The following is a 14,480-nucleotide window of genomic DNA, read 5'->3' on the forward strand; positions in this document are numbered from 1 at the left end:
AGAGGGCAACCAGATTCACTGCATCCCCTTTCCTTGGGGGGCAATGGAGGACCCTGAGGCCAAGAACACACGTTCCTTGGCACTGCCCAGCGGACGTGGTGCTGGAACTTATCCATGTAAACACAGCTTGCATCGTGAGCCCTAGGCTTCTGGTGGTGGCATCTCTTGGGCTGCCCTCTCACTCACACCCCCCCCCCCATTTGCTCTTTTAAAAAATGCTGGAGCAGCAGAAGCCCAGGCCAGCTGACTAGCAGAGGCCTCCCTTGGTGAAAGGAGGAGGATTAGCAGCTTTGTGGAGGCCTCCGGTTAGCCTCAGTCAATGCCACTCAAACGCCGGAGGGGAAAGCTTTGCATCATGATCCACCTCTGCAGTCTGGAGCGAAGGAGTTCAGAGGATGCACTCAGCATTAGGCATGCAGGTAGGAACATAGGAATCTACCTTATGCTGAATCAGACCAGTCTAGCTCAGAATTATCTGCACTCATGGATTGGGAGTTTCAGGCAGCCCTACCTGGAGATGTCATTGTGGAATGAACCCCTATTCTCCTCACAGAGCTACAATTCCCCAAGTTTCCTATGAAGACGGATTGATTGCTCAAGCACTCTGGGAATTATATCTTTCTGTGAATAGGAATAGAGTGGTACCTCAGGTTAAGAACTTAGTTCATTCTAGAGGTCCGTTCTTAACCTGAAACTGTTCTTAACCTGAGGTACCACTTTAGCTAATGAGGCCTCCCGCTGCCGCCATGCCACTGCCACACGATTTCTGTTCTCATCTTGAAGCAAAGTTCTTAACCCGAGGTACTATTTCTGGGTTAGTGGAGTCTGTAACCTGAAGCGTCTGTAACCTGAAGCTTCTGTAACCTGAGGTACCACTGTAGGGAGCCTTCTCTAACTACTTTCAGCACTCCTAACAAACTACAGTTCCCAGAATTATCTGCGGGGGGGGGGGACGACGACCCAGATTGTTTAAAGTGCTTTAAAACCTTAAAAAAAACCCTTTCCCCTCTCTTTGGAGAGGAGGTAGAGAGCTGTTTCTGGCCCACAGGCCACAGGCTGCCCACTTGCATCTAAAAATAAGACCCCTGAGCAAAGTGCCTCCATCTCTCGCAATCCGAAGGCAGCAAATGGATCTTTACAGATTGCTCTGAATGTAAATGAATTCCCAGGTCTGTGTGTCACAGCCGTAAATGGCTGGGGAATGGTTTTTGCCATGGTTACTGCAAGCAGGGGGTCTGGACCGTCCCCGTCCCCCCACTCTTGGCCTTGCAAGTGTCTGCAAAAGAGAGATGGGAGAAGGAGGGAGGCCAGACTGGTGAGGGGTGGGAGGTAAGCAGGTGGGGTCTGGCTTCCCCCAGCAGCTGAGCCATAAATGCCCATGAAAGGCACAAGTGACAGGTGGCCTGGAATGTGTCCAAATATGGAATGTATGAAACGTCCCTTTCAACCCTTGCGGGGGAAGGAGGCAGAGGGTGAGAGAGGCCGCCAGGAGCAGAGGGGAGGGGAGGAGTAAGGCCAGTGGGAGTTTAGGGGTATAAAGGACTGGACCCTGCGAGCCAAGCCTGACTGCTCTTTGCTTCCTTTCTCTGGGCTGCTGCAGGAACTGGTGAGTACCCCCAGAGCAGCCGACACCGACTGTAAGCTCTTTGGGGCAGAGACTCTGGCTGTGTACACAGCATAGATTTAAAGTGTGTTCCTCCTCCCCGCCTTGCAAAGAATCCTGGGAATTGTCATCTACCCCTTCACAGAGCAACAATTCCCAGCACCCTTAACAAATCACAGTTCCCAGGCTTATTGGAAGTGTGGAGAAACATGCTTTGAATGTATGCAGGGCTGGGTGAGACAGAACTGCTTGTAGGAAGATCAGAAACTGCCTTATGTTGAGTCAATTTGTCTCAGAAGCGTCCATACTGCCTGGCAGTGGTTCTCCAGGGTTTCAGACAGGGGTCTCCCCCTGCCTTACCTGGATACGCTGGGGATTGGACGTGAGACCTTGAGACAGGCAGATGCTCTGTGACGGAACTAAGTGCCTTGCTCCCCTGGAAAGCCACTGCCAGTCATAGTGAAAAGGAATAGCAGGCCAGGTATGGTCACCTCTACAAAGGATAATGTGGACTTGGGAAAATGGCAACTAAAAGGGCAAAAACGCCAAGCATCTTTCCCCATGATCATTTTTAGTTAGGTTTTATGGGTGGGATGCAAGTTAAGGGAGGATACGACTGAGAGGTGTATATGATCATGCATGGTGGGCAGAAGTTGTAGAGGGGGATGTTTTTCTGCCTCTCTTAAGACACACTTAAACTCGTGGGCATCCCATAATTGCCACGCCATGACTCAATGTTGGCATACTCGGGGCAGGCAAAAGGAAGGACTTATTCACACGCCGCGCAGTTCAACTGTGGAATTTGCTCCCCCAAGGGACAGTGATGGCCACCATCTTGGCTGGGGATTAGACCAATGACTGGAGAAGGATGCCAGTGGTCTCTGAATACCAACTCCTGGGAATTGCAAGCAGGGAGAGAGAGCTTGGGTCCTCTTTGCGAGTTTCCCAAAGGCATCTGCTTTGGCTACGAGAACAGAATGCTGGACTTTGTGGGTCTTTGGCCTGATCCAGCAGCCAGGCTCTTCTGTTCTTCACATTCAATGCATGGCATCTCCCGTTGAAAGGATCCCAGCGGAAAACCTCTGCCTATGGCCGTGGTGAGCTGCCAGCAGCAGGAATAGGCAGCATTGCTCTAGTCTAGAATTTGGAACCAACTTTCTCCTGCCGCTGCCAGTGATTGCAGCTACAGCTGTCTGGCGTGTACGCTTAAAATGTTTGCTTTCTGCCAAGCGGAAAGCTGAGGAAGCTTTCTATTTGGGAATGCAATCTGCTTGCGTCCCGGACTGGAAAGTATCCAGATTGATTCTAGCTTTTCTGGGTTTTGCCATTGTAGAGGAAACTCTATGAGCTGTCTCCAATATTAGTCCTACTCAGAGGAGACCCACTGAAATTCACCAGCATGGCTAAGGGCTTATCCGCACTTCCTCTTGTCCTGCTGCTCCTCCCTGCCCCCCCCCCAAAGCTGCAATTTGGATTTCTCCCAGATTGCTATTTTCTCCAATATAGCGCTAAAGAGCAGCTTTTCCCTTGGAAAGGAGTGGGGCTGGGGGCAACCCGTGCTTTCTAGGCAGGACACCAGCAGAAGTGTGGATGAGCTCTAACTTAGGTCCATTAATTTTAATAGGTCTACTCAAAGTAGAATTTAGTTGGTTCACACCCTATGAGTTTATTCTACAAGAGGGAGGAAAACCAGGGCAAACAACCCCTTCCCCCTTCCTGAATCCTAAAGTTCACGCAGGAGAAAAGGAATCAGATGGAATCTGGGAGGGATTTCCAACCAGTGATGTATTCCCTAATTTGCTAGACCTTGCAATTTTTAAAAATATTTGAATTACGTGTTCTCAGCAACCGTGTTTCATGTGCCGTTTAATGGCCCGCCATTAGGTCTCAAGTTTGGACCCTGAAATTTCAGGGTATGGGATGCTCTAGACCTGGCAACACTTGCCTCACATAGATATGGCACAGAAGGACTGCTGTCAGGGGGAGAAAAGAGATGAGGTCAGTGTGAGTCACTTCCAGAATGTAACCCTTGCAACCCATCTCTCATCCCTTAGTGAGCCAGCACCATGTGTGATGACGAGGAGACAACTGCCTTGGTGTGTGACAACGGCTCCGGCTTGGTGAAGGCCGGCTTTGCCGGGGACGATGCTCCCCGCGCTGTCTTCCCCTCCATCGTTGGGCGCCCAAGACACCAGGTAAGGAAGCGGTGGCTGCAAGGCTCTGTTTGGTCCCCACTTGCACTATTCATTTAAAGCAGAGCCCTGCCACTAAAGTCACAACTTCCCCGCAATAATCCCGGGGAGTTCAGTTTGTGAAGGGTGCTCAGAATTGTTAGGAGAGACCCTCTTCCCCCTTGCAGAACTACAATTCCCAGAGCTCCCTGATTGGCTGTTAAACCACTCTGGAAATGGTAGCTTATTGTGGCATTCATGGTGATTTGTGCTTATGGTGTTATCAGGGCGATTATACAAACGATCTTGCATTCAATCGTGTTTGTGCCTTCCAAAGTTTTGGGGAAGCCACGCTGCTTCGTTTCCAATCAATACACATCCCATAACTTCCCCCTGCAATCCTGTATCTTTTTGCATCACAAAATGTACTGCGGGGAATTGTTGTTTTCCTCTTTCCTTTTGTTGTGCCTCTCCATACAGCAATAGCGCGTTATCGTTGGCCAGGATGGTTTAACAACCAATCCTCCTTTTCCAGGGAGCTCTGGGAATTGTAGCTCTGGGAGGAGAGTAGAGGGTCTCCTAAGAACTCTAGAACTCCCAGGTTTCTTTGGGGCTCGAAGCCGTGACCGTTGAAAGTGATGCGGTGCTGCCTTCAGTGCAGTCTCTGCTGCTCCCTAGGGCAGGAGTGAAGTTTCTGGAGAGAGAAAGAAGAAGTGCTGTTTCACACGCCACAGAGGAGGCAGCGATAGTCCCCAATTTAGCTGGCTTTGAAAGGGGACTAGGCAAATTCATGGAGGATAACACAAGTGACGGCTCCTAACCACAATGGCTATGTTCTCCCTCCACGGTTAGGGGTCTCCTTAGAACCCTTAAGAACATGGGTAGGCAAACTAAGGCCCGGGGGCCAGATCCGGCCCAATAGCCTTCTAAATCTGGCCCACGGATGGTCCAGGAATCAGTGTGTTTTTACCTGAGTAGAATGTGTCCTTTTATTTAAAATGCATCTCTGGGTTATTTGTGGGGCATAGGAATGTGTTCATTTCCCCCCCTTCAAAATATAGTCTGGCCTCCCACAAAGTCTGAGGGACTGGACCAGCCCCCTGCTGAAAAAGTTTGCTGACCCCTGCTTAAGAAGCTGCAGCTCCCAAGGTTCTTTGGAGGAAGCCATGACTCTTAACTTGGTATCTTAGTGCCTTAAATATACGTGTGAATGTGGCCCTTGAGGAAACATTGCAGACCAACTAATAAAAGCCGAATTATGTGCGGGTGGTTGAGTAGGAAAAAACACCACCACCAGTTTTAGAAAGCTTCAGAATGCACCTGCAAACCCGCCCACCCCACACTGGTCTGGAGGGGGCCACCCTGAGGAGAGAGCAAGGATGTGGGTGGCCTTCCCTTTGGAGTCCTCCACCACCAGCCATGTATATGACCTTACAGGCAGCCTTTCGGAGATCACCCCCAGAACAGCAGGGGTCTCCCTGACAAATTCCAACCCAGGCAATTAAGAGATCATTTGCCTCTTGGCTTTCCAATGGGATCCTGTTTCCTCCTGGGGTGAAGATATGCTCTTAAACAGCTGCTAGGCCAAAGCTTAGAAGGCAAAGAGCATTTGGGAGCCAGGGCATAAGGGTCAATGGCAAGGGGAGAAAGAGAGCCTGTCATGCCCTCCAACATTTCTCCAATGAAAATAGGGATGTCCTATTCAACAACAACAACAATTTTATTATTTATATCCCTCCCGTCTGACAGGGTTGCCCCAGCCACTCTGGTGGCATCCAATATATATATAAAACAAAATAAAACATTAAACATTTTTTAAAAAACCTTCCCTATACAGGGCTGCCTCCAGATGTCTTCTAAAGGTTGTATAGTTACTTATCTCCTTGGCTTGGGGGTCGCATAACTCCATCCCCTCCAACATTTATCCAATGAAAATAGGGATGTCCTAAGGAAAAGCTGGACATTCCGGGATCAAATCAGAAGCCAGGACAGCTTCTGTAAATCCAAGACTGTCCCTGGAAAATAGGGACACTTGGAGAGTCTGCTCTCTCTCTCTCTCTCTCTCTCTCTCTCTCTCTCTCTCTCTCTCTCACACACACACACACACACACACACACACACACAGAGAGAGAGAGAGAGAGAGAGAGAGAGAGGATGCTTCAAGTTTCAGACACTATGTTTATTGAGCCTACATCCTGATTTGCTTTGTACAAAGTTCCGTGGGGAGGTGTATTTTGGTAGAAAGCTGCAGTATAAATTCCAACAATAATAACAATAACTAACAATAATAATTTCAATATTTTAGTTATCATCGAGTAACAAGGAGTTACTCGGCTGAATATGAGTGTAAGAAAAAGAACAAGAAATTATCAGTTCTTTAACTTTCACTGACATCCTAATCTTCGCTGTATAATTTATTGCTATTGCAGCAGGAACATAGAGACAAAGTAAGTTGCCTTCTACAGAGCCAGACAGCTGGCCTATATAAACAGTTGTCTACACTGGCTGGTAGCAACTTTCCAGAGTTTTAGGCATGCAGTCTCTCCCGGCCCAGCCTGGAGATGCCACAGGGGAGTGAACCTGGGACCTTCTGCATGCCAAGCAGGTGTTCTGCCACTGAGCTACAGCCCTTATTATTGCCCTAGAAGGGACAAGGCACCCAAATGACTTGGCCGGCCTTGAATGCTCTGTACCCTTTGGGGCAGGGGGAAGCACCATCCCCTGCTCCCTTTAAGGGGATGATTGGGAGAACAGAATCCAGATTGGATGGCAGTGTTTTCCCCGCCCCCCCAAAAAACCCTGTGTCTATTTTGCTTGAAATTAAGCACCAGAAAGCATAGGGAGGACCAGCTATGGTGGCCAGCACCCACTGGGGCTGGAGGGCAGGGAGCCCAACAGTGGCTGGAGCCAGAGCCAATGGCAGATGGAGCCAATTAATTCTGGTTTTGCCCCCATCCTCCTCCCCACTTCTGCGTTCTACAAGGGCCACACAGAGACTAAGGAGGCAGAGCCACCCCCTGGACAGGACAGGTGAGGGCTGGATCGAAGGCAGGCTGGTTTGGCAATGGTCTAGCTCTCCCTCTCCTGAGTCCCTGCTCTCGCTTGCTTCCAGGGCGTCATGGTGGGCATGGGTCAGAAAGACTCCTACGTGGGAGACGAGGCCCAGAGCAAGAGAGGTATCCTGACCCTGAAATACCCCATCGAGCACGGCATCATCACCAACTGGGACGACATGGAGAAGATATGGCACCACACTTTCTACAACGAGCTGCGCGTGGCCCCCGAGGAGCACCCCACCCTGCTCACTGAGGCCCCCCTCAACCCCAAAGCCAACCGGGAGAAGATGACCCAGATTATGTTTGAAACCTTCAATGTGCCTGCCATGTATGTGGCCATTCAGGCAGTGCTCTCTCTCTATGCTTCTGGCCGTACCACTGGTAAGTGTGTATGTGTGTGCATGCGTGCGTGCTATGGGGGGGCTGAAATCAGCAAAATTGTTGGTTGACCCCCCCACCCTTGGGACCAAGAGGCAGGGGTAAACATGTTTTCAATGGATTAATGAATGGCATGAACATGCCAGCTGCTTCCAGACCAGCTGTTTATTAAGCACGGAGTAGCTTAATAAGTGGGTAGGTTAGAGAATGGGTAGGCAAACTAAGGCCCGGGGGCTAAATCTGGCCCAATCACCTTCTAAATCCGGGAATCAGTGTGTTTTTACATGAGCAGAATGTGTCCTTTTATTTAAAATGCATCTCTGGTTATTTGTGGGGCAAAGGAATTCGTTCATTTTTCTTCTTCAAAATATAGTCCAGCCCCCCCACAAGGTCTGAGGGACAGTGGACCAGCCCCCTGCTGAAAAAGTTTGCTGACCCCTGGGTTAGAGTGTGGTGCTGATAACGCCAAGGTTGCAGGTTCAATCTCTGTATGGGACAGCTGCATATTCCTGTATTGGAGAGGGCTGGATGAGATGACCCTCTGGGTCCCTTCCAACTCTATGATTAATTTATCCTGACTTGTTTGCAGGGAGATTTTGGGCTGTTTAATGAGCAATTTACATTTGTTGCTCCTCTTGCTTTCTCCTCGCATTCATTCCTTGCTCCGGCTTCTTTTGCCTCTGGCCCCAAAACCTCCAGAAAGGAACGTGGTCCTCAGACTAAAAATGGTTCCCCACCTCTATGCTAGGGCAGGGGTCCCCAGACTTTTAGGACCAGCAGGTACATTTCATTTGTGCCAGTCACAAAACAGTAGCTACTATGCAGGGGTGGGGTGGGGCATAACACAAAATGGCTGCCATGGAGAGTGTGCCATAACACGAAATTAGAGAGACCCTGGCAACCGTGAGAAGCCAGCTATGCCCTGCTGGTCCTGATTCTGGAGATCACGCAGTATTGATTTTACACACAAACACATGCACAATGCTGCTGTTTCTGTCTAACAGGAACCTGGAGCATTCCTCAGTACCAGGGAAAATATACCAGGTGACCCCACTACTCTTGTTTCTTATAAATTGCTTAGAAGGCACATTTGTCCCCTTTCTTTCTAGGAGGGCAAGAAAGCCTCAGAGTCTGGAGCACCATGGTACTTGTGTGGGTGCTGGGTTGGCAACCCCTGCTGTAAAGTATTGAAGCAAATGTTAACTGGCAGCTATCTGTCATGCATTCACCATATAAGGCCAGCCAGGCTAAAAGCCCCCAGCCACCCCCAGCCAAGAGGCTGTCTTGTGGGACACCTAGCAGCTTTGTCTCTCTCCAGCTCCCTACCAACTCAGGTCTCCTCTTCTGTAGGAATTGTACTGGATTCTGGAGATGGCGTTACCCACAACGTCCCCATCTATGAGGGCTACGCCTTGCCCCATGCCATACAGCGCTTGGATCTGGCTGGCCGCGACCTCACCGACTACCTGATGAAGATCCTAACTGAGCGTGGCTATTCCTTTGTCACCACTGGTAAGAGAACTGCTACGTGGTACCGCTTTAATTCTGCAGCCAGGGTCTGCTTGAGTCTACTCCCCGCACTGGCCAAGAACATTGTTCATGCTATTTGAAAACAAACACTGAATGCCTTAACTCTGACCCCATGTGCGCTATGCATTTACTGTAGAGCAGTATCATACCACTTTGAACAATCAGGGTTTCACCCAAAGAATCCTGGGAGGTGTAGTTTGTTAAGGATGCTGAGAGTCGCCCTCACAGAGCTACAGTTTCCAGAGTGGTTTAATCAGTCAATCTCTCCTCCCAGGGAACCCTGGGAATTGTAGCTCTCTGAGAGGAACAGGAATATAATGAATTGAAAAAGATGTTTAAAATAACGTTTGTAAAAAAAACCAACAACCCAGAACTTTTCGTTTTTTGGGAATTATAGAGACAGAACTATGCAAACTGTATAGAAATTTATTCATGTATGCGACTACGGAGGCAAGACTGTTACTTGTCCAAAAATTGAAAGAAGATTTCATCCCAGCAAATGAAGAATGGATACAAAAATTACGGAATATGCAGAAATGGTGAAACTTACCAGGAAAAAAAGACTGGAAATGGTTTATGGAATATTTACAAACAAACTGTAAACAGATAAGATTGGCAGGATTATTGTAATAACCTGCAGTTTTATTAGAGTATATCTTTAAAGTACATGAATAAATGAGCAAATTAAGTTAATTTGGATATGCCGAAAATATTAAAAATAAATTTAAGGAACTGCAGGAAGAGTGGGAAGGAAGTCAAGCTTTGAAATGTTAAAATGATTGTAAAATTGTTGAAATGTATAAAACTGAAAATCATAAAAAAGGAGTCTCCTGGCGCTTCTCAGCACCCATAACAAACTGCAGCTCCCAGGGTCCTTTGTGGTGGGGCCACGACTGTTCAAAGCGGTATGATAGTGCTTTAAATCTTGAGTGCAGATGGAGCCTACAGCTGAGCGACAGAACCAGTTCTTCCAAGCTGTGGGCTTCCTCTAATGGATCAAATCCTTCCTGCCTCCCCGCAGCTGAACGGGAGATTGTTCGTGACATCAAGGAGAAGCTGGGCTACGTGGCTTTGGACTTTGAGAACGAGATGGCCACCGCTGCTTCCTCCTCCTCCCTGGAGAAGAGCTACGAGCTGCCTGATGGGCAAGTCATCACCATTGGCAACGAGCGTTTCCGGTGCCCAGAGACCCTCTTCCAACCCTCGTTTATCGGTGAGAAAGTAAGAGCGGGAGCACAGGAGACCTCTCTAGCGGAGACTGCTGCCCCACAGCTTCTATTATGCCAGACCATGGGCTCTGGTGGCTGTGGCTGAAGGGCGTTGGGAGTCTAACAGCATTTGGAGGTCCCACAGACTGACCCAACCATGGGGCTTATAGGTGGGGCAGGGTAATCTGCAACTGGTAGGCTTGTTCTGGAAGAGTGAGGGGTTTGGAGTACCTGAGAAGTCAGCTGCAGCCATAGGTGAGGGATGGGGAGCTTCTGCAAATGTCATCAAGCGGAGACTTGCTGGCTGGGGCGGCAATTGAGAGATGTGTGAGGGGTTAAGGCATGTCAGTGGCAAAAAGGTCAGTCTTCTCCTTTGAGACCGCTCAGAAATGTCACACTGGTTTTACTGATGGCGAAAACGTCTACTGACACACGTCAGGAAGTGCAGGGAGCCCAGGGTGGGCGTCTTGATGATACCAGCCTTGACCAGAGAGAGGGGTATCAGGTAGACGCATTCCACTTACGGATTAGGGCCGAGGCTTTGGCAGCGGGTGGAGAGGAACAGCTGATCGCGCCAGGACAGGGCTCTTCGATGCTCTTTTTTCTACCCCAAAAATAGGCAGGGAAGCGGCAAAATTCCAGGATAGTATCCTCCTTCTCCTAAATGGAGGGGGAAGCATGACCTCCTGCTAAGCAGCTGCTGTAACTTGAGGCCATCACAAAATCCTTTGACTTTTGCCCTTGGCGAAGGATTCTTCTCTGTGGGTCTCCTCACTTTAAAAGATCTTCCAGCCCTTCTTTCTTCAAACTCCTTCCGGCCTTGCAGCACCAGGTGCAGAAGAGATTGCAGGATGTACCCGGGACTAGCATGACAAAGCAGCAGTATGGGCTGTTTCACCTTATTAAAATCAAATCTGGAAGATACTGTGTTCTGTCTCTAGCCCTAATGGGAGCTCACAAGGCCCGTAGGAGCCGGGGGGGAAATAAATAAAACTTGCTTAAAACTAGGCAACTTAGGAATTGCCCTAATAAAGGCACTTCCTGGGAGGTCTTTGAGTGTTGTTTTTAGTAGCCTCTTGGCAATTGCTTTTTCCTGTTTGTTTTCTACTAGGCTAGCTCTCTCTGCTTCTCGTCTGCTGACAGCCTCCACGGTTTCCGTTCTGGCTGTGGAGGCCAGGCTGATCCATCCCTCCTTGCACAGAATTACTTGTCGCCTGTGGTGACCAGGCATGGTAGTTAAATGCAAGGCTGAGCAAGATTGGCTCTCAGAATGAATACAACCACGCCTGTCACGTGCAGAATTATCATTAATTGCCAGCCCTTCACCCTGAGGTCCCAGGGCAGTTTACAGCAATTTAAAACGCAACATTGTTTTGTTGTTTAGTCGTGTCCGACTCTTCGTGACCCCATGGAGCAGCACGCCAGGCACTCCTGTCTTCCACTGCCTCCCGCAGTTTGGTCAAACTCATGCTGGTAGCTTCGAGAACACTGTCCAACCATCTCGTCCTCTGTTGTCCCATTCTCCTTGTGCCCTCCATCTTTCCCAGCATCAGGGTCTTTTCCAGGGAGTCTTCTCTTCTCATGATGTGGCCAAAGTATTGGAGCCTCAGCCTCAGGATCTGTCCTTCCAGTGAGCACTCAGGGCTGATTTCCTTCAGAATGGAGAGGTTGGATCTTCTTGCAGTCCATGGGACTCTCAAGAGTCTCCTCCAGCACCATAATTCAAAAGCATCAATTCTTCGGTGATCAGCCTTCTTTATGGTCCAGCTCTCACTTCCATACATCACTACTGATGTATGGCACATACAGGGCACCCAGGATGGACAGGTCATAGTGGAGAGTTTTGACCAAACGTGATCACCTGGAGCAGGAACTGGCAAGCCACTCCAGTATCCCTACCAAGAAAACTCCATGGACAAAGACAAAAACACAACATTAAAAACAGTTTATGGCAACTTGGTATCACAAAAAACAAGGTGGTTCCTGAAAATACACACCTCAGGTGTCAAAGGTCAGGGTAAAGATGTACCTCTGTTTAAGGAAAATCCTTTTGTGCCAAATATAGTCAATTAGCATTAAATTAGCCATATACCCTGCTCCCCAGATTTTGCAATCTTGCTCTTTTTTTTTTTAACCCAGGCATGGAGTCTGCAGGCATCCACGAAACCACCTACAACTCCATCATGAAGTGTGACATCGACATCCGTAAGGACCTGTATGCCAACAACGTGCTCTCTGGCGGCACCACCATGTACCCTGGCATCGCTGACCGCATGCAGAAGGAAATCACCGCCTTGGCACCCAGCACCATGAAGATCAAGGTGAGACTGGCAAATAAGACAGCAGAATTATTAACATTTGGCATTCCAACAAATAGGTAAGAGGAAAGCTGTGATAGATTCAGAAGTTACTGGGTTATTTGTGTGTGTGTGAGGGGAACCAAGATGATCAAGGGTCTGGAAACTAAGGCTTATGAGGAGCACTTGAAGGAGCTGGGTATGTTTAGCCAGCAAAAGAGGCGTCTGAGAGGAGATATGATAGCTATCTTCAAATATCTTAAGGGCTGTCACAAGGAGGAGGGAACATACTTGTTTTCTCCCTGTATTTAGAAACCTCCAAGGAAGGAGAGTCCACCACCTCTCGTAGGAGTCTGTTCCACTGCTGAGCAGCTCTTACTGTCAGAAAGTTTTTCCAAATGCTTAGTCGGAATCTCCTTTCTTGCAACTTGAAGCTATTGGTTTGAGTCTACCCTCCTCTGCACACCTTCCAGCTTGTCAACATCCTTCTTAAATTGTAGTGCCGATGATCCCCTTGTTGGTTCTCCCACCTTTTGGGAAATGAAATTGTCAGCGATGCAATGGAGGAATTTGTCAGACCTTACACTTTTGGCAGAGCTTGAGTCCCAACAGATATCGGGGAAGTTGGAAATCCCCCGATTACTATTTCTCTCCTTTTTGAATGTTTGGTAACCTGCTCTAGTAAGGCATCATCCACCCCTGGTTAACTTTCTCACTTGCTCCCTTTAGATCATTGCTCCTCCGGAGCGGAAGTACTCTGTGTGGATCGGCGGCTCCATTTTGGCTTCCCTCTCCACCTTCCAGCAGATGTGGATCAGCAAGCAAGAGTATGATGAAGCCGGGCCATCCATTGTCCACAGGAAGTGCTTCTAAAACGTCTCTTCATTATCCTCCCTGGCTTCTCCATTTCAGGTTCCAGCTGCTGTCCCTTCCTCCCAGATTTCATGGTGGTGCTTATGCCATTGGCTCACACTGCAAGAGCCATTCCTCCTCTTGACTGCCCACCTAACCCCAGCGCTGAGAGGTCTACTCATGAGTATAATGGAAAAAATATATTTGCAGAAGGCTCTTCTGCTCCTCAGGGTCTTATTTCCATGGAATCATCCCTTCTGTACCACCACATATGGTGCTAGTGCCTCAAGTTTGAGTATTTATCATTACTCCCTCTTTTCTCTCTCCTTCCTGAAACCTTAAAGAATAAAGCAGTTTTACAGTAGAATACTGTGGCTCAGAGTCTTCTGGGGCATTCACAAGACTGGCCCAAGATGTTTTCCTACTTGAAGTGAAGCAGCAAATGGGCCGGTCCAGTCAAGGCACATTGTAGCAAAGGTCAGTCATAAGAAGGGCGCTGCTGGATCAGGCCAATGGCCCATCTAGTCTAGCAATGAGCTTTATGGATGCCCAGGAATTTGAACCTTTGGCTTCCAGCTCCAACACTTGAACCACTACACCAGGGATTCCCAAACTGTGGTCTGCGTGCTTCATTCAGGTGGTCTGTGGCATTGTGTGGCCTTGTGGTTGAAGAAAGGAGATAGCACATCCATCGCATTCTATATGTATACAGTACTGATTTGCAAAGGTATTTCTATTGCTCCCCTGCTTTCTTATATTACGTTTTACTGCATTACGTTGAATACGTGTATTACATTCTATGGAATTCAAACTGCAATACACTAAAAGATAAGAAAGAAAGGAAGCAATGAAACTGCAGCTGAAAATCGTACAGTATCTAGCACAGCACATGAAACTTGATGCAACAGGCAGAAAACCATTTAAGTGGTGCCTAGAACTGGACGCAGTACACCAGATGGGGTTCTGGCCAAGGGTACTATTGCACCCTTTGATCCGGACGCTATACTTCTGTTGATGCAGCCTAGAATTGCATTAGCTTTTTTGCTGCGGCATCACACTGTTGACACGCATTCAGCTTCTGGCCTGCTTAGGCCTGTCTCATCTCAGCTGAGAGTTTCACAGAGTTGGGACCACAATACTGAATGCACAGCTTCTGAGCTGGGCATCTGAGCCACTAACAATCTTACCTGAATATCACAGTGATCAAGGGGGAATATAAAGGAATCAAGTGGTCTTTAATGGCCTTTCATCCTTGGGAAAGGATGGAAACTGCTCAGATGGTTGAACTAATGAGCGCTTATTAAAAAACCATAGGGGGAAGGGCCAGGTTGCTTCCAAACATCCCACAATTTGCACACTTGAGACATTTGAGAAACACACACAGC

The 14,480-nt window shown here is 48.5% G+C and overlaps 1 protein-coding gene across 2 annotated transcripts; it reads left to right on the forward strand.

The window, feature by feature from the left end:
* The first annotated feature begins 340 nt into the window (after positions 1-340).
* Positions 341-13,462, forward strand: LOC114587228 (actin, alpha cardiac muscle 1-like). Of its 2 annotated transcripts, none has more exons than XM_028711279.2 (7): positions 341-419; positions 3,658-3,798; positions 6,887-7,211; positions 8,559-8,720; positions 9,760-9,951; positions 12,086-12,267; positions 12,973-13,462. In XM_028711279.2, exons 2-7 carry the CDS (start codon positions 3,670-3,672, stop codon positions 13,114-13,116), a joined length of 1,134 nt encoding a protein of 377 aa, XP_028567112.1. In that variant the 5' UTR covers positions 341-419; positions 3,658-3,669; the 3' UTR covers positions 13,117-13,462. The 2 variants fall into 2 exon arrangements, with proteins under 2 accessions (XP_028567112.1, XP_028567111.1); XM_028711278.2 differs by lacking the exon at positions 341-419 and adding an exon at positions 1,487-1,606.
* The last annotated feature ends 1,018 nt before the right edge of the window (positions 13,463-14,480 follow it).

This window comes from Podarcis muralis, chromosome 16 (genome assembly GCF_964188315.1).
Source record: "Podarcis muralis chromosome 16, rPodMur119.hap1.1, whole genome shotgun sequence".
NCBI classification, from domain to species: Eukaryota; Metazoa; Chordata; class Lepidosauria; order Squamata; family Lacertidae; genus Podarcis; species Podarcis muralis.